Source organism: Podarcis muralis, chromosome 3 (assembly GCF_964188315.1).
Source record: "Podarcis muralis chromosome 3, rPodMur119.hap1.1, whole genome shotgun sequence".
Taxonomy (NCBI): Eukaryota; Metazoa; Chordata; class Lepidosauria; order Squamata; family Lacertidae; genus Podarcis; species Podarcis muralis.
This window is the reverse complement of record NC_135657.1, coordinates 93,018,990-93,038,252: the sequence shown is the minus strand read 5'-3', so window position 1 is coordinate 93,038,252 and position 19,263 is coordinate 93,018,990. Positions and strand designations below refer to the sequence as shown.

The window sequence follows — 19,263 nt, the reverse complement described above, 5'->3', positions numbered from 1 at the left end:
CTCATTCCTGGCTTTGGTGCCAAGAAAATCGTGATGAAGGGCGAGTAAAGATATTGGGTCTACAGCAGGAGATTCTTTCATGCAGTCTTGGTGTGTGTGGCAAGAAAAAACCTTCTCAACCATAGTTTCTTAAGGGGCTTAAAAAAAATAATCCTATTGTACAATGTTGGCTGAATTTTCTTTCGAGTGTTAATAATGCTACCTTTACATAGCTAAAAAATAATAATTGCCACTGCCGTATTTGGAATTAGTGAATTAGCCAACTGAGGGCATCAGAGACTGTTTGTTTAAGTCCCGTACAATATTCTGGGAGTTTAGCTTCTTTCAGCAGCTATATTTTAAACATGAACCAACCAAATGACCTTTGTTGCTGTGCCCCAACTTTTACCTCTGGCTGTACCCACCAATGCAAAGTGGCCCCTGAAAGGCTGATCAGAAAGAAATGTGGCCCTCAGGATGAAAATTTCTACCATAACCCAATTCCTGAAAAGCAGGAGTCTCCATTATGCCAACTGCCCATGAAATATGTTGCAGATGGCATTGTATGAGATCTTCAGACATCACAAGAGGTGAACACAGTGTGGATTTGAAACAGGAGCGTGGCATCCCAATGGTTGGTCTCCTATTAACTGTGGGAAGAGAGAATGAGGTTCCTGTGTCCTCACCCACATCCTTGAGAAGAAACCAGGATCTTCCGTGTCATCACCAGTTTTCGTAGCCTTTGTCAATATATAAAAACACTCGGGTCAAACTTTACAGGCTCCTTTGATAAACAGCAAGGCGGCTCTTTCATAGAGCGTTGCAAGTTTCCAGGGATTAGGGTGAGTAATTCTCCTATTGTTGTTGAAAGCCGCCATCAGTCATACTCAACGTTAGTCAACTGGTCCAAGCACATTGCAGAGCAAGAGCTGGGATAGCGGTTTGATCATAAAGAACCCAAATAGAGGCTGAAAGAAAGAGAAACAAGGTAGTATTCATAGGCAATATATATATAAGCTTCTCCTCCCCCAATTTTGCTTAATTTATTGCATTGTTTTTTGAGTTAGGGTACATTTTCCATCCATTTTCTTTCGGCATTCTTCGTCTCCCTGATGGCCGACCCCTGCAGTACCTCCCATGCAGATCTTTTTAAAATGCTAGACATTGACTTAACAGAGAAGGATGTTTGAGAGTTATTAAATGGAACAGTCTCCAGGATCAGGAAAGGAGTTGGATCTGACAGAGTTCCCAAGCTGCTTATACATGTCCGTGTGAATAACATTCTTATTAATCTGTTAATTCTAGACTCAAGATGCATTAGCACGGAGACAAAGAAAAAGGTTAGCCCTCTCCTCGCGCAGCCTCGGGCCTTGTTTGCTTATCACAGTTCGCTGCACCACCTCCGTGAAGACAGACCAGTGTGTCTTCATCTACCGCAAACATAAATAATCACTTGGTTTCGGACTTGGTTGTTAAGAGAGTTTGGATTCTCTGCTACAAATTGATGCTGGTTGAATCCACGTCCATCATGCATCTCACGTGCATTGCCTGCTTTTTGAAGGCAAAGGAAGCTCATCTAGCTCAGTACTGACTACACTGACTGAGAGAGGCACTTCTCCAGATTTTCAGGCATGGTTCAATCCCAGCCCGACCTGGAGATGTTGGAGATTGAGCATAGGGTTTTTCCAAGCAAGGGAGATGGTCTGCTGCTGAGCTAGTCCTTCCCAGGAAGGCATGGCTTCCTGAAGCATAGCATGTCAAGGTTGAAGGTTCGATCCCCCTAATGGGACAACTGCACGGCAGGGGGTTGGACTAGATGATCCTCAGGGTCCCTTCCGACTCAACAGTTCTATGATTCTATTATCTCTCTCTTTCAAGAGAAATAAAGTGTCTCGAGGTTTTTATTTTTTTAGGTGTAGAAACAAAGCTCATGAAAAATGATGCTGTTCCCTATCCCGTCCTTTTTGCCACATTTGCTTCATTGTACGTGCCTAATCTAATAGCTGGGCAATATCCATTCAGTGGTAGACACACATTCAGAAGGGAAACTTTTTTGCCAAGGGGATTTAAGACCTAACTTCCCCATGGAATTCCTGCCTTTTCTTCCACAGTTATGTATCGCTCTGTGGAACTCTCGGCGACCAGATGGAGAGGCTGTGGCCTCAAATTAATTTGCAGTGGTGCTTATTCTTCTTGGGTTACACAAGCGCAAAAAGAAGGTCTTGTTCTGCATCTGAAAGATTCTGGGGCTTTGGCAAGCCACCTAAGGAAGAGAACATCAGGAGCATGGCACAAGGATGTGCACAGGAGTTAACAACAACAACAACAATTTATTATTTATACCCCGGCCATCTGGCTGGGCTTCCCCAGTGACTCTGGGCGGCTTCCAACAAAATATTAAAATATCGTAATGCATCAAACATTAAAAGATTCCCTAAACAGGGCTGCCTTCAGATGTCTTCTAAAAGTCTGGTAGTTGTTGTTCTCTTTGACATCTGGTGGGAGGGTGTTCCACAGGGCAGGTGCCACTACCAAGAAGGCCCTCTGCCTGGTTCACTGTAACTTGGCTTCTCGCCGGGAGGGAACCGCCAGAAGGCCCTCAGCGCTTCTCCTGCAGGTCTTGCCCCCATTGAAGTACAGTGGTACCTCGGGTTACATACGCTTCAGGTTACATACCTTTCAGGTTACAGACTCCGCTAACCCGGAAATAGTGCTTCAGGTTAAGAACTTTGCTTCAGGATGAGAACAGAAATGGTGCTCCAGCGGCGCGGCGCGGCAGCAGCAGAAGGCCCCATTAGCTAAAGTGGTGCTTCAGGTTAAGTACAGTTTCAGGTTAAGTACGGACCTCCGGAACGAATTAAGTACTTAACCCGAGGTACCACTGTAGTTACTGAGACTGAAGGTTTTGCAGTCATCGTCCCCCAATAATGAAGAAAAAACCTTGTTTACCAGAGAAGTAGGCCAGTCACTAGGAGCAGTGGCAGCTCTTTCAAATCTCCTTAACCTCCCCGCCCCAAGAAAAATATATATATATATGTATATGTGTATATATATATATATATGTAAATGTTTATGCATCTATCAAAAAATGGTGATTGGATACTGACAAAAAGAGCCTAATTGATCTTTTGCAACTATTGTACATTTAAAAAAACAAAAACTCTGCCATTCCCAGCAGACTACATACTGAATTAACTTCAACTTTCCATCGGTCTAGCCTGGAAGGATCAACTGAAAAAAACAACACATTAAAGTAGACTACTGCATTGTTCCATTTCTGCAAATAATCCAGTTATTCCACATCTAAGACAGGAATCGTTTCGAATTTGTAAGCCCGAGTTTTAAACCTCCTGGAAATAATTGTTTCCTACAGAGCACCCCTGAGCTGTGCAAGCATGTTGCCATGAGCCAGGATTGTTGAAATTATATGGGAACCCTGCAGGCAACAGCTGGGTCCTGCTACATATTCGAAAATGACCGATAATAAGCACCATGGAGATTCCCTTAATACCAGTAATAGCAGTGTCAGTTAAGTCACCCCGCAGAAAGCATGTGTTTTACGTTACTCTCCATTCCTGACTTGGTGGGTCAGAATGGGGAGCAAGCAATGCCAGTACAACAAACTTCCAAGTTTACTGAGAATTAGCTCATATATATAATCTGGAGATCTCAAACTTCCCCTAAAACTTTAAGCTGTGATGATGATGATGATGATGGTGATGACAGCGACATAAATAATGCAGGGCACTTCATGCAAATCCGTCTTAACCCCACCCCTGCTGCTAAGAAAGAAAGGCTGGCTCCCCGCTCAAACAGTCACCTGGAACATATTTCTGAGATCTCCTTGCTAATCCAATTTCCCATCCGCCACCCCAAAACCCTCCAACGAAATTGAAACGGCATTCTATGATCCTCATTCACTGGGGTCCTGCCCCTTGAAATCTGTCACTGAGGCTGTGGTGAACGGCACAGAAAGATGCTTTTCGAAAGAATCGGGAGGTATTATTTTCAATTTAGTTTGTCCTATAATTCCACGAGCTGGTATCTGCAAGCAATTTTCCAACAGACTATTCCCCTGCCTAAAAAGCAGAGACATCACCTTGCCAACAAAGGTCCGTATAGTTAAAGCTATGGTTTTCCCAGTAGTGATGTATGGAAGTGAGAGCTGGACCATAAAGAAGGCTGATCGCCGAAGAATTGATGCTTTTGAATTATGGTGCTGGAGGAGACTCTTGAGAGTCCCATGGACTGCAAGAAGATCAAACTTATGCCTTTAAATGCCTGCAGCAAAACCTCAGAATTGAGTCAGTAGCTAAAAGGAAGCCAATGCAGATTTTTCTCAATACGATGTAATATGTGTAAAAGCTCAGCATCCTGAGTTGGTAGAGCACAAGACTCTTAATCTCAGGGCCACCGGTTTGAGCCCCACATTAGGCAAAAATATCCCTGCATTGCAAGGGGTTGGACTAGATTGATGACTCTAGAACTGTGAGATTCTGTCCTCGCAACTGCATATTATTGCTATTACAGTTTTTGCCATACGGTTGGTATGTGGGTCAATCTTAAGGAACAATTTGATGCATTTCAACAGACAAAGATCTTGTCCATCATCTCTTTTAGACTGGTCTCTGCCAGCATGTTGGAGAATTCTTTAAAAGTCATCCATTGGTGGTATTTTTTCGCCAGTGTGTTTGGTTCTTATTGCAAGATCAGGATCTCCCTTGTGCTGGTGGGGCTGTGGAGACACATGGTGGAGTCCATTTTGGAAACAAATTATTGCAGAAATCAGTCCACTTAATGTGATTCTAGGCCCTACTCTATGTGTTTTATCTGTTTTTGGTAAAGGCAATGTGGATCTTATATGTAAACAGTTAATTGTATATCTGGCAGCTGCTCATTTATTAATCGCTCAGGCCTGGAAAGATGCTTCGTGTCATGCCTAGATAACTGGTTCAAGAAAGTTATGTTCTCTGCTATTTCACAGACATTGACATGTAATCTTTGTGTTGCTAGGGGTTACGCCAGGTCAGGCATAGGCAAACTCGGCCCTCCGGATGTTTTAAGACTACAACTCCCATCACCCCTAGCTAACAGGACCAGTGGTCAGGAATGATGGGAATTGTAGTCCCAAAACATCTGGAGGGCAGAGTTTGAGGAAGCCTGGGTTACGCTGACCCTTCTGATTTCACCTCTGTTTTGGGGGTTATTTATTAAATGTATGACATCTGCAGTGACACAGTTGGCAAATTCCTTCAAAATATGATAGTTTGGCAGCATTTGTAAACAGGCAAGACCCTTCTTCCCACCCCCCTATTTTCTTCATTGTAATTTGTGTTTTTATACCCTATTTATAATTTTATAGTTTTATAATTTCATAATTGTACCCAGTTGATTTACTTCCTGGTTGTTGTTTTTTTAAAAAAAATCTTTTTACTTTATCATCAAAATTTCATTGTGTTGTATACATATGATTTTTTGTTAATGTCCATTTTTCTTTTTGTGTATATCGTCTTTAGAAAAACAATGTAATGTAATATATAGATCACTGTCACAATGTGTCAGGCCTCAGGGAATCCGATCCCCCTCTCCCCACCCCCATGGCAGGCTGCCAGGGATTATAGAATAGAATCATAGAGTTGGAATAGACCACAAGGGCCATCGAGTCCAACCCCCTGCCAAGCAGGAAACACCATCAGAGCATTCCTGACTTATGGTTGTCAAGCCTCTGCTTAAAGACCTCCAAAGAAGGAGACTCCACCACACTCCTTGGCAGCAAATTCCACTGTCGAACAGCTCTTACTGTCAGGAAGTTCTTCCTAATGTTTAGGTGGAATCTTCTTTCTTGTAGTTTGGATCCATTGCTCCGTGTCCGCTTCTCTGGAGCAGCAGAAAACAACCTTTCTCCCTCCTCTATATGACATCCTTTTATATATTTGAACATGGCTATCATATCACCCCTTAACCTCCTCTTCTCCAGGCTAAACATGCCCAGATCCCTTAGCCGTTCCTCATAAGGCATCGTTTCCAGGCCTTTAACCATTTTGGTTGCCCTCCTCTGGACACGTTCCAGTTTGTCAGTGTCCCTCTTGAACTGTGGTGCCCAGAACTGGACACAGTACTCCAGGTGAGGTCTGACCAGAGCAGAATACAGTGGCACTATTACTTCCCTTGATCTAGATGCTATACTCCTATTGATGCAGCCCAGAATTGCATTGGCTTTTTTAGCTGCCGCGTCACACTGTTGGCTCATGTCAAGTTTGTGGTCAACCAAGACTCTGGGCGGCTTCCAAAAAAATATTAAAATACTATAATACATCAAACATTAAAAGCTTCCCTAAACAGGGCTGCCTTCAGATGTCTTCTAAAAGTCTGGTAGTTGTTGTTCTCTTTGACATCTGGTGGGAGGGTGTTCCACAGGGCAGGTGCCACTACCGAGAAGGCCCTCTGCCTGGTTCCCTGTAACTTGGCTTCTCGCAGGGAGGGAAGCGCCAGAAGGCCCTCGGCGCTGGACCTCAGCGTCCGGGCAGAATGATGGGGGTGGAGACGCTCCTTCAGATATACTGGACCAAGGCCATTTAGGGTTTTAAAGGTCAGCACCAACACTTTGAACTGTGCTCGGAAATGTACCATTTAAATGGCAATGCCCATCAACTGGGGGGGGCTGGCCCCCTCAAATGCTTTATTGGGGGGGAGGTGAAGGGACCTTGGCCCTTATGATAGGAAGGTTTTTCGTTTTGGTATCCATTTTCTAAAGCGTTCTGGTAAAGTACTGGTTCACTCTGCCTCGAATAAAGATTGTCTATGATAAATGGGGAGGGGGGGAAACATTGGAGATCTCAAGTTACCGCAAATAGCAGTAACAAAACATCAACATATTCTGCATCTGAACCTTGCTTCTTTTTCTGCAGGGCAGCCAAACCTTTAGAAACGAAAAGCGCCGCGGTTTAATACGAAACCCAGGGTTTCTCTTGCAAATTTACACACACACCCCCTGCACACACATCTGGCTCTTCTCTGCCCGTCAGCCTTGCATCCGCTCGGGCGACGCAGGCGTCTGCTGCCCGCCGAGGAAGCCGCGGCCTGGTCCGCCTCCCCTCCCCGTCGCGGAACTGGAGCCACCGGCAAAGTTTACGCAGAGCAGCACGCGACCGGCGTGTGGCGGAGAGTTCGCAACAGCGGCGCCTGGTGTTCCGCAGAACCGGGCGCAGAGGCGGAGGGAGGAGACACAGAGGGCGGGGAAACCGGGGGGGGTGACGTGGGGGGTGGGCGGTTGGCGCGCTTGTTACCTCGGGGATAGGCGGCGTGGAGGAGTCCAGAAAGCTCGAGCAGAGGCTTTGCTGTGCGGGGGCAAAAGGGGAGCTGGAAAGTTGGGGGGGATCAGCCGTGAGCATAGTAAGCGAAGGTGTAAAAATTGAAATGGAATATAAAGAGAGGAAATGAGTCAGCAGCAAACTTCGAGGGAGACGAGCGTGAACGAGTTTGCACATCTAAGATCACCAAAGTGAAGCGGGGCGAGGGGGGAGATACCATTTGTGCATGTAACTTGGTAGCGACGCAGTATTTCTATCACCACCCCTTAAAAAAAATTAAAGCAATTAAGTTGATGGTGAGAATTCTGAACTGTTTCCGATGGCGAAGTTTTCGAAGGTGCCTTTGCGCCCCTTCCCCACTACTCTGCGCCCAGTTACAAGAGGCGGCGGCGAACAGCAAAGAGCACAATGTGTTTCTTGTTACGCAGCCCGGCCCGGCTTTCCCCTTTCTCTTTTTCTGTATGGGTTACATCGTAATATTAAGCTGCAAGTTTAAGTTCTGGACAAACAATCTCTTGTTGCATCTCTAGGGCGCGGGGGGGTTGATGAATTCCCACAGATGATGTTGCCCAAACAGTGATCGGCTTGTGACTTGATTTCAAGCATGATGATGGCTGGTTGGTGCGTATGTATGTGTGTTTGTGTGAGTGTGTGGAAATGGAAGGAGGGAAGTGGGGCGGGGAGGGGGAGGGAGGAGAGGTCAGTACAGAGAAGAGCTTTGAAGGGAAAAGGCTGCCTACAGGATTGTTTCTACAAGCTAATTGTACTGAGTGCAGCTGCACAAAGCTGGATCAACAGTAATAGAAGGCGGCGCAGACTTCCTGACGCCAGCCCTGCAGAGCTCCCACCAACACTGGCAATTCCAGATTGTTTTCCAGACCTTATCTCTCCCTAGTTAATTTCTTTCGCTCGCTCCAGTTTTGTGACCGGAACAAAAGTAACAGCAGGATCCTTTGTGGAAGCAGGAATAAGAAAAAGAAAAAAAGGGGGGGGGGAATGCTGTTCGAGATCAGTGCACTTCACAGATTTCTGCAGCAATATTTCGCAGGCATCCCTCTCTCTCTCTCTCCTTCCCCAGCCAGAGTGCGCGCGCCTCCATGAGCTGTCCTCCCCCCGTTTTCTAAAACTTTTCTCTCTTTGAACAGATGAGCAATGCGATGGGCAAACAACAGTTTAAAAAAAAACCCAGTTTGCAAGCCACTGCCCTGGTTATAAGTCGGACAGGGTTCACCCAACCCCTGCCCTGTGCAATTCTCGATCTACTGTATTTACAGTGCAAATTCTATGGCATGTATACATGCGCAAGCAAACCTTTCTCCAGGTAAGCGCGTGTAGCGACTCGAAACACAAGCATGTGGGATTCTGTCAAGAACCAGAAAATGCTGGGATCCTGCAGGTTCTAATAACAACACCTTTGCATTGCATTGTTGCGGCACTATAAGAACTGGTTTTGAGTTTGCAACCCCCCACCCCGCTTTTTTAAAAAAATTGAGTGCTTCATCCCCGTCATTCGGCTGTTTCCACATTAAAGCCACTCCCATAGAGGTTTGTGAACCCCGCGAAGCAACGACTTCAACCTTAACCGTTCATCCAGGTAACATGTTCCTAAGAAAGCAGAACCCCTTGTGGCAGCCTTGCAATTAAATCTATAGGTAGCTGGTTAACAGCACGGTGCTGATAACGCCTGCCTTGTGGGGGGCTGCGCTAGATGATCCTCAGGCTCCCTTCCGACTCTACAATTCTATTATTCCATGTAACCTTAAGGACATAGACCTGCTTTTAATACCCCTCCCTTTCTTTTGAGTGTCTTTAGGATTTTGGAGAGTGCGCCCAAAATGGATTGGGGAAACAGGAAACTTTTCAAACATCCGCGAAAGTCACCATTATTCAACTCCCCACCCCACGCACGCGAAAAAAATACATTTCCATGATCCTTATATTGGACACATATATATACACACGCAAATGCCTGTGTAACCTGTGCCAGAAATTATCACGGGACTAGGAAAATAGCCCAGCCACAGAAGCAGTTTAGGGGTGCAACCGTGTTGCGGCGGTGCAGAGTAGCGGCGAGCGCTGTCTCTCTCTGCGCGCTGCGTCCGCAGAAGGAAAGCCTCCCGGGCCCGCTTCGCTCCTTCCGCGCGCGCGCACCAACACACCGTTGCAAAGAACAAGCAAGAGAAGGCGGGGGGGGGGTGGGAAGGAGAGCGCGAGCTGCACTGCAGGTGCGGGTGAGAAAAAAGCGCGCCGCGGCTGCCAAAGCCTGGGCCGGGCCGGGCCCCGCCTTTCGCAGCCTCCCCCAGCCCCGGGCCGAGCCCCGGTCTCCATGGCAGCCGCCTGAGAGGCGCCGCCGGCCTGGACCGGGAGGGAGGGCAGGCAGCGGGGGAGCGACGTCACGGGGCTGGCGCCGCCGAGTCGGGCCCGGCCTCTGGGTGGGAAGGAAGGAGGGAGGGAGGGAAGGCAGGCGGTGGGAGGCCTGCCCGGAGGAGCGGGAAGGGAGCAGCAGGAGGAAGGAGGCGCTCGGCTGGGGCGCGCACGGCGGCGCTAGGGGAAGCCCCTTCTGCAGCCGCCGCTTGCTGCCCGTGCCAGCCCAGGTGCAAGAGGCATGGATTCGGAGGGAGGGAGGGGGCGGGGCGTCCTTTTTATTGCACACTTATGGGGGGGTGAAAGGAAGTGGGTCGTGAAGAGAGAGGCCGGGCTGAGGGGCTTTCCCCCGCCACCCCTTTTTTGAGGCGCAGGAGCTCCTAACCGAGATTCTTTGCACACTTAGCCCTCTCCCCCCCTTGCAAGAAACAGGAGAAACAGCCTCTCTTTTTTCTCACCCCCCCTCCAATTGTGTACCTCCGCCGCTTCCCTGTAAAAGGAACCAGAGGCGGGTATTTGAGTTGGAAGGGACCCCAAGAGTCATCTATACCGACCCATAGCTGTCAACGTTTCCCTTTTTTCAAAGGGAAATTCCCTTATTCCGAATAGGATTCCTCGCAAGAAAAGGGAAAAATTGACAGCTATGTACCAACCCCGTGCTAGGCTGGGATCTCTTTGCCTGCGTGAACCCGCGACCCTGAGGTTAAGAGTCATGGCCACACACTCCTCACGCCCCGGTGAAAGAGGAAGAAGATGGGCACCCATTCATACATAGACGGCTCCCTCGCCTCGCCCTCGCCCTCAAACACTTTTTCCTCAAGCGGACTGTTCTCTTTCCTGCGACAGAAGAAGAGCCGAGAGGGGAAATGTTGCCAGGCTCTGAAACTTGGATGGGCGGCTTTTACATCAGGCCCTAAACAAACTGTATGAATTCCCAACCAATTTAACTCTGAAGCCATTATTAGAAAGGACTTCTTATTCCAGCTTCCAATACGTTTCAGAGCCCTAAAGAGGACGTTCTCAGAATGCACTGATTTTAGTCTTCAGGACACCACACAAGGATTTGGGGGCTTTTTCCATCTCTTCCATCTCAGCAGTCTCCTGAGTATGGGAAGCCAGCACGAATAACTCTGGCTTAAAAGTTAAACTAGTGCAAACCTCCGGATCTGATCCAGGTCAGGGCTATTGCCATTTGCGTTGGCCTAAACCTGGCAGAGGAAAACAAGCCTTTAACAGAGTTTGACTTACACCACACTTTTTGCCAGGCTCCTAAATTCTGGCAGGTTGCCACGCCACATGACCAAGCTGAACAGAGTTAGGATACAGCTTAAAAAAATCCGGCACGATCCCACTCTCCTGGAACGGCCATTTTTCAGAGCTTACTCCAGCAGAAGTTTCACTGGTCTCAGCTCAGTTGACTTGAGGCTGGCAAATCTCCAACTGAGTTGGGGTTGGGGACTTGCTGCCAGCATAGCCCAGCTGAGCTGGGATTTAGTATGCTGAGCCAAATATCCGCTGCATCTTAACTCATCCCAGCAGACCTATGGCTAGGATTGTACCCAACCTAGCTTGATGAGGTAGAAACAATTGAGCATTGAACCGGAGCACTGGAATGCAAATAGGCTTGCAGAGCTGTACAATCCAGTTTAGATTTAGGTTGCAATGAGAATAAACCCCTCTGAATACACCACGACTTCTGAATAAGCATGCATGTGACAGCTTAGTTTCTGGAGAACACTAGTGCACAGTTTCTCAATAAAATACAATTGGATATTAAAGTGGCTTCCAACGGAAAAGAAAATGCTGGAGAAGATAACATAGCCCATGGTTCGCCTCAAGCACAGCAACACTTCAAAAGTATTTATAGCAATGAATTGCTTACAAAGGTTAATACAATAGTAATTGTGTACATTTGGTAGTGGAAGTGGTAAATGTATACTAAAGTAATTTTTATCAAAGAGTGTCCATCCACAATTAAGTTCTTCTCTAGCACTGATTTCAGTGGAAGAGATTTAAGCATCAGTGGAAGAGATTTAAGCATCATAAATGTCATGTGCCAAATTAGTATGGCTTTAACAATGGTTTTGGCCTTCTGTTTAAGATGCTTTCCTCTGTATTTCAAAGTGACTGCAGTATATCCTGCCAGCCTACCTGTTGTTTTTTTTATCTTTCCCTACCTATGAATGTTCTTGGTTATTATTTTTTTCCTTGAGCATACAGTAACAAACCAGTGATAAATGTCTGTTCAATTTGCATACAGTCTTGTCTGAAATAAAAACATGAAGTGATGAAGTCTGACATAGCCAGAAAAATGTATCTCAGAAGACCTCAAACATAGGCTAAGAAATCAGCTAATCATAAAGAAGTATTGTGGGGGTTAAGTCATTGGGGCAAAATCATGTGTTTTGGTGTGTTTTTTTACTAGCCATCATACGTATTTAAGAAATAAAATTGTCATGAACATTATTTTGTTGCTAAAAGATACGGCTGTGATCTTGCATGTTGCTTAAGGCTGAAGTCTCAAAAGCACTCTTGTTAAGTAGCAACTCTCACTGAGCTCATTTACTTCTGAGTAAGCATACTTAGGGGTCATGCTGCATGGATCATGGCCTTCCACTGGATTTAAGTAGCCTAACAGCTGGATTGCAGTTTTAAAGTGCAGCCCTGTACTTTGTTACTGAGAAATCTTCGGTAGAACTTCCATATTATCTGCGTAGCATTACAGGGTCAATTAATCTTTTCTTTAGCATAAGGCATAGTAAAGCTTCAATTAAATGAGTGGCGAAGTACACAGGAAACACTACCAGGTCAGTTCCTTAGTCCACCTTGTCCTGCATTGTCTACTGGCAGCCATCCTCCAAGGTTTTTCAGCCTTGGATAGGGATGCTAAACACTGAACCTGTGCTATAACTCGGCATTATGGGCGTAGATGGGGGGGCACGTGCCCCCCTAAATCAAGTAAATAAATAAAAATACTTCATCATTGGCCAATTGTGTTGCAGATAACTCAATTCTGCCCCCCCCAACAAAAAGCCTGTCCCCCTGGCCACACCCATGCTCTGTACCCAGGTACCCTGATTAGGAATGTAAGTGTAGTCTTGTGGGGAGGAGGAAGAAGTGGGGAAAGGGTTGAGCGAGAGCAAGTCCAGGGTCATATCTTGGTTGGTTGGTGGAAGCAGCTACTGCCCTTCAACCTATTATATTCCTTTCCAAGAACATGTAAGCTGGCACTCAGTGATTACAGCCACTTGCGTGGAGTGCAATTTTATTTCCCTTGCAGGGTGGGAAAAGAACGTTTACAAACAATAACGCCACATGAGGAAATGTCTTTGGGATGTTAACAATCCACATCTTTTTTTTAACAACAACAAAAAAGATATATAGGGGAGGAGCACCACCTGTACTCATTATGGGAGAGAGTTGCTCACAAATTATGAGCTGGATCGAAAGGCAAAAAAGTGGGAGAGAGGAACATGAGGGATAGCAAAACCTGAAGACCTTCCAGTAGCCCAGAGAGGTCAAAAGGCAGAGGTGCCAATGTCTGATCTTACCTGCGCAAGTAATCTCCCTCAAAGCTAATTTCAAAGTACAGTATATATAGTTGTGTATGTGTATACACACACACACACACACACACACACACACTGCATTATAGGCAGCATAGAAATTGCAAATAACCTCAAAACCACCCATGCACCCCTGAATCTAATGTTTACTGGAGGTATATTTATTTTCAGTGACAACCCGCCATGTCATAATTAAGTATAATGATCTATATGGTGTAGTGATTTGTTTTGAGCAGGCTTCCGCCATAGTTATCTTCAAGAAAAGCTTCCCACATCCAAATAAAGTAAGGCATTCATATTTGTCCTGTGATTCATTTATATCTATTTAAATGCCATGTGTACATTAAAGGGGCACAAGCAGGAGTCTTACATGAACAATATATGTCTATGGGTACTACATATGCACGTTAGCCTAACGCTCTGAAATTTATAGCGTCGCTTAGCTAGCGTACTTGCGAAACTAAACAACTCCATCACCTCGAAAACTTCTGGATTTCTGCACCGCTGGCAGAGAGGGAACAGTTCCATTTAAGCCTTGCATGTTTGACAGATGTGCTTGACTAGGTTACAGTTACCCCCCCCCCCCCGCGGTGCCTCGGCTTCCAGTATCCAATAATGTCTTTTCACTAAAATAGCCACAAATAAACTATTCAGTTGTTTTAGCCAAATAATTACAGTATCTGACCGTGAGTGAGATCACACACACACACTCACATATCTCAAGGGAACTGCTTCAAAATAAGTAATCTGTGATTGCAAGTCTTGGGCCAATCAGGCTTGAAACAGACTGCCAGAGAAGACTGGAAGTTACTATCACTGGTTTGCTTATAAAAAAGAACTTGTATGTTCCCTTTTTGGTAGGCATTGCATCTAAAAACCACTCTTGCAGGTTCTTTAAAAATATATATTATCATACTAACTCTGTGGCCCGTACATGGAAGAAAACTAACTTGTTACACTCATGGTGACAACTGTATATGATGCATCTTATGTCCAGTTGACACGCAGGAAGAGTGAGGTAGCCACAGCCACTGTGAGAGCAGGATGGAATCTTGTTGGCCTGATCCTGCAGGGCTCTTCTTGCGTTCTTTTCTCAGGCCTGCCTCTTGGGAACCAAGCTGCAAAGAGCAGCCCTTTCCGCGCCTTCCTCTCCCTCGGAATGCTCTCGGTTTGACTCCAGGCTCGGCTCTTGCCTGTGCAGTATTTACTACCCACAGCTGTGCTCAGGGCCCACCCCCGCTCTGCCAGGATTGGCTGCGAACGCGGAAGACCCGAGCCTTCTCTTCAGCTGCCTTGGCGCCAGTGAGAAGTGCCTGCGCGCCTGACGGACGTGTCCAGGGTGCCCAATCGCAGCGCGCCCAGCCTGGATTTGTCAGCTGCTGGACGTGCGGTATAAAAGCAGGGACGAGGTGCCTTCGGCTTCATTCTGAGCGCAGATCGGGCAGCTGCAAAGAGCAGGAGGAGGAGGAGGAGGAGGAGGCGGCAGCGCGGAGAGAAGAGACGCGAGAGCCATTTCCTCCCTGCGGCGCGTGCGTTTTTGCGTTTCGTCTCCAAAAAGGCAAAGCCGGCTCTCTTGCTCTCTCCTTTCCACCAACATGAAAGCGTTCAGTCCGGTGCGGTCCGTGCAGAAAAACAGCCTCTCGGAGCACAGCTTGGGGATATCCCGGAGCAAAACCCCGGTGGACGACCCGATGAGTTTGCTGTACAACATGAACGACTGCTACTCCAAGCTCAAAGAGCTGGTGCCCAGCATCCCGCAGAACAAGAAAGTCAGCAAGATGGAAATCCTGCAGCACGTTATCGACTATATTCTAGACCTGCAGATCGCTCTGGACACGCACCCCAGCATCGTCAGCCTCCATCACCAGAGACCGGGACAAAACCCTTCCTCCAGGACCCCGCTGACCACCTTAAACACAGACATCAGCATCCTGTCATTACAGGTAAGCAGTGGCGTAGCGTGGGGGGTGCAGGGGAGGCCGGCCACACCGGGCGCAACTTCTGGGGGGGGGGGGCGCTCGCTGCCTCTGGAGTCGCCGAAGAGCCTCGGGCGCAGGCTGTAGCAGAGCCCCGACGAGCTGGCAGCGGCTCTCAGCGCTCGCCGCGGTCCCCGCGCATCCGGGCCGCGGAGGGCGCGCCAGGCAGCCCCTCCTCACCGACGGGCAGCGTTCGCCTGCGGGGCTCGGCCAGCGCGCTGGGCTGGCCGCGTGGAGCCGCCTGCCATGCCGCCCTGGCTGCTTCAGCCGCGTCGGACAGCCGGCTCGAGGCTCCTTCCGGCCGGGTCTCCCGACGGGGCGCTGCGGGCGGAGGCTCCGGCACCAAGCGCCGCGCCGCCCAGGCTCGGGTCGCTGTCTGGACGCGCGCAGCCCGCCAAACGCGCCACCGGCGGCGAAGGAAGCGCCCAGCCGGAGCCACCTGCGCTCCAGTGCCTGCGCGCCAAGACCGCCCACCCGCCCCGACGGGGCCCGCCCACCCGCGCCGGAGGCCGGCCGACGCACTGGCCCCAGAGGCGCCCCCTCCCCGCGCCAGAAAGAAGCCCCCGCGTCGGGGCTAGCCGGGCCGGGGAGGGAGACCGAGAAGGCTGCGCCGCGACGCGCGTCTTGGCGCAAAGGGGCCCGCGGCACCCAGACGCGGAAGGGACCCTCTCCCCCTGACCCGCCACTGAACTGCAATTCCCAGCTCCCTTAGCAAATCCCAGTCCCCAATCCCCAAGATGCCTTATTTGAGGCAGGGGTCCTTTAATTGCAAAAACAACACCACGGAGGGCAGTAGTCACCACGAAGTTTGCCCCAGAGTAGAGCCGTCTGCAGGTAAGCGCCCTGACCTTGGCTTACTTCTTCCTCCCCGGCGATTTCGTGTATCGCATCTTTAATAGGATTTGAGAAAGCGACATTGTTCTGAACCTGCGCGGTTTTAGATCTCTATTTTTTAAAAAAAAAAAGTGGTTGGATTCAAAGGGAATGCATAATGAGTTGGGGTTCCTTCTCCATTCTAATGTCCCCCATTGTGGTCAAATCGGAATCCTTGCCCGTCACGTTTAGTGCCTTTTGTAATCTGGAGTGTACTTCATTTGCTTTCTTGAACTGTTAAGCATCTTAACACCACACTGCCTTCCCCCTTCCCTCCCCCGTTGCAGGCAGCTGAATTCCCCTCAGAGTTAATGTCAAATGACAGCAAAGCACTTTGTGGCTAAAGGAATTGGTAAGTTGTTCAGGTTTCTTTCTGTTTTTTAAGTATATGATTTAACAGTGTCGCCCATCAGAAATGTGGGAGGGTGTGTGTGTTCAGAATTGCCCTTGGAACTGTCTTAAAATTACACAGAACCGAGGATCCTATGAAGTGGCAGTTTAAGTCATAAAATGCATGTTGGCTTCTGCATATTCTGTACCCAAAACGTGGATGCTGTAAATTCAGGGACAACCTCCAGAAAGCTTAAGCAAATGGGGCAGTGAAACTTAACATGGAGATACAGAATCGTTCCTTGTTAAAGAACTTGTAATCAAAGGATAATTGCTCAGAGAAGTCTCTTGTCACCGCAAATAGAGATTCAAATAGTTATTATATAGAGAATTTGGGGGCAGGGGGGAGGGTGTTACCAGGAGTCTCTTCATACTCAAACCCCAGACAATTTTTAAATTTCCTATGTGGTGTCTGTATCAGAGTGTGTGTTTGTGTGCGCATATGCTGCATCTGGGCGCCAGGGTTTGCCCAATCTTTGAGTGTTTGGTTAAATGTTCAAACTGTGGCTTCCTCTCTGGCGCCAGTCTGTCCGGATCTCTGCCCTGTTAGCATTCTTCTAAATATGCCTCTCTTCAATCTTTTGCAGGTGTTTGCTGGCTTTTTTTTTTTTTTTTTTTTTGCACAAGAAGACAGCCTCTTTTTCCCCCTTTTTTTTGGGCGAGCTGCTGAATCTGATTTTCAGCTGTATCTGGAGGGGGAGAATCCATATCCAGTTAAATGGACATTTTAAACGAAATTGTGGACACCCATCTCCCCTCTTCTGCAACATGGACTAATCTTAATTATTTATGAAGAGACTTTAAAAAATGCCCTTTCTCTAGTTGGAAGGCTTCATTTATATAATATCCCCACAACGGGGAGCAAAATGAAATGTAAAAAACGAAACAAAAACTCATAAGGAATTGCCCGTTTTAAATGCAGACTTTGCCTTTTTTCCTCCAAAGGTGGAGCGTGAGTACTAGAAGGATTTAAGTGTTCAGTTTTTCGGTGAAGTCTTTGTCAAAAATTATCCTCTTTTGACACAAACGTAGGACTGAATGCTATGTATATATTTATATATAAATATGGGAATGAAACTTTGAACTCTTTAATTAGAGTTTTCTTGTATAGTAGCAGAAATGTGCATTTCTGCAAAAAGTGTAATGATGTACGTAATCATGCTAAACTTTTTATAAAAGTTTAGTTGTAAACTTAACCTTTTTATACAAAATCAAAATAAATAATGTGTGTTTATTGAACAGTAGTTTGCTTGCTTTATTCATAGGGACCCAACAGTTTTCTGGGTGTGATGTGGGGGGGGGGGGATTTGTAAAACCTACACAATAAAAAAGTACCTGAAATAAATGTATGTTCCTAGGTTGCTTTTAAAAAGAGGGGAGGGGGTACAGTAGATATCGGATAATCAGCTTATGAAATCGCCGTAGGAGAAACTGCTTAAGTTGTTCATTACCTAGAGAATGATGTTAAGCTCTGGCAAAATCAAATTCAGTTTAGCCAGAGAAATTCCTCTGGTCTGTTTGCTCTTCATCCTGGGTTGATTGACTTCCATTAACTTCTCGCAGGAACTACCTCAACTCCAAGCAAACTTGCCCTTTTGGATAATTATGCCTAACTAAGATTAGCATAGAGCTGTTACATTTCCCCAGCCACCCAGCTTCTGCAACACATTTTAACGGAGAAGCTGATCTGTAGCACTAAACTGAAAACTTTACCTAAATCCATGCAATATTTCAAGGCAAAAGGGTATTAGTTAATCAGTTGCAGCAGCTTCCCTATATGACTAAGCTGTTGAGAAATGAAAGTCACCCCTCATGTTATTGATTAAACTTTGGCTGCTCTAAGCATCACCCTCTCCCTGCAAAAGAAATTGAGTTGTATTTGTAGTACTGCCTTAAGGCAGGCAGCAATCCTGCACAAAGTTCGGATGTTGCAATACAGTGATTCACATGGAATTCAGGCGACGTAAATATGTGTAGGTTTCTCCTGCTTCCCCCCCAAAAAAATTATGCACCTTTTTTCCTGTTCTGCATGCAACCCCAACTTTCTAGTGCAGAAATACTCGTTTGTAGCAGCTATACTGTACCTGCCTATTGGAAATTAATGGGATGTTTCTACCACCAGCAACAGCCAGTTCTCAGCACACTACGTTAATTTCTGACTTTTGGCAAAGCTGCTCAGCAGAAGCATCTGCAGCAGACTGCACAAAGTTTTGGGGAAAGAGTCCTGCTGAAGAATGCCTCCGTTTGGCACCTGGGCGTGAGCCTGGGTATTCTGTGCTCTGGGGACTCTTACACTGAAATGCAGAAGCCTCACCTGGGGCCTGTAACACTTTCACCAAAGAGAACAGGTGTGTGGGTGGCGCCGCACAGTCTGCCGCAGCTGTCTTTCCTCGCCCTTGACATCAAATCTATCCACAGAGACCGGGGGGGGGGGGGGGGGATGGAGCCAGCTCAGATCAGTTTAGTACAGAAGCTGCCCCAACCAATCAGCGGCCCAGCCTTCTCAAAAGGGATCAGAGCAATCTAAGCGGGAAGAGAGCTCATCTTCTCTGCCTCCTGTGTTCCGTCACTATTTCCGTCAAATTAATGAGGACCTCAAGCCTTAAATATACGATAAATATGATTTGATCTTTCACCAAACAGGCAAAGTTCTGTCGACAGCAGATCGCTAGGAGTTTAGAGTCGCATATCTGAAGTTTCCACGTGCTCTGGGATGCATATCTGCAAACTGGAATTTAATTTGCAGAGGGTTTTATTCTGTAGAGTATTTTGGCTGCTCCCAAGAGCAACCCGTATGACTCACTA

General features: G+C 47.2%; 1 protein-coding gene and 1 long non-coding RNA gene across 3 annotated transcripts in view; one reads left to right on the top strand and one right to left on the bottom strand.

Annotated features, from left to right (window-relative positions):
- LOC114593773 (uncharacterized) overlaps positions 1-14,496 on the bottom strand; it is a 31,156-nt gene extending 16,660 nt beyond the window's left edge. For both annotated transcript variants that reach the window (XR_013392357.1, XR_013392358.1), the window contains exon 1: positions 14,170-14,496. This is a non-coding gene — a long non-coding RNA (uncharacterized LOC114593773). The remainder of the gene's footprint in view (positions 1-14,169) is intronic.
- Positions 14,497-14,667: 171 nt separating this feature from the next.
- ID2 (inhibitor of DNA binding 2) lies at positions 14,668-17,697 on the top strand. Its single transcript, XM_028722485.2, has 3 exons — positions 14,668-15,162; positions 16,356-16,420; positions 17,046-17,697. The coding sequence occupies exons 1-2, from the start codon at positions 14,815-14,817 to the stop codon at positions 16,410-16,412; spliced, it is 405 nt and encodes a 134-aa protein (XP_028578318.1). The 5' UTR covers positions 14,668-14,814; the 3' UTR covers positions 16,413-16,420; positions 17,046-17,697.
- Positions 17,698-19,263: the final 1,566 nt, after the last annotated feature.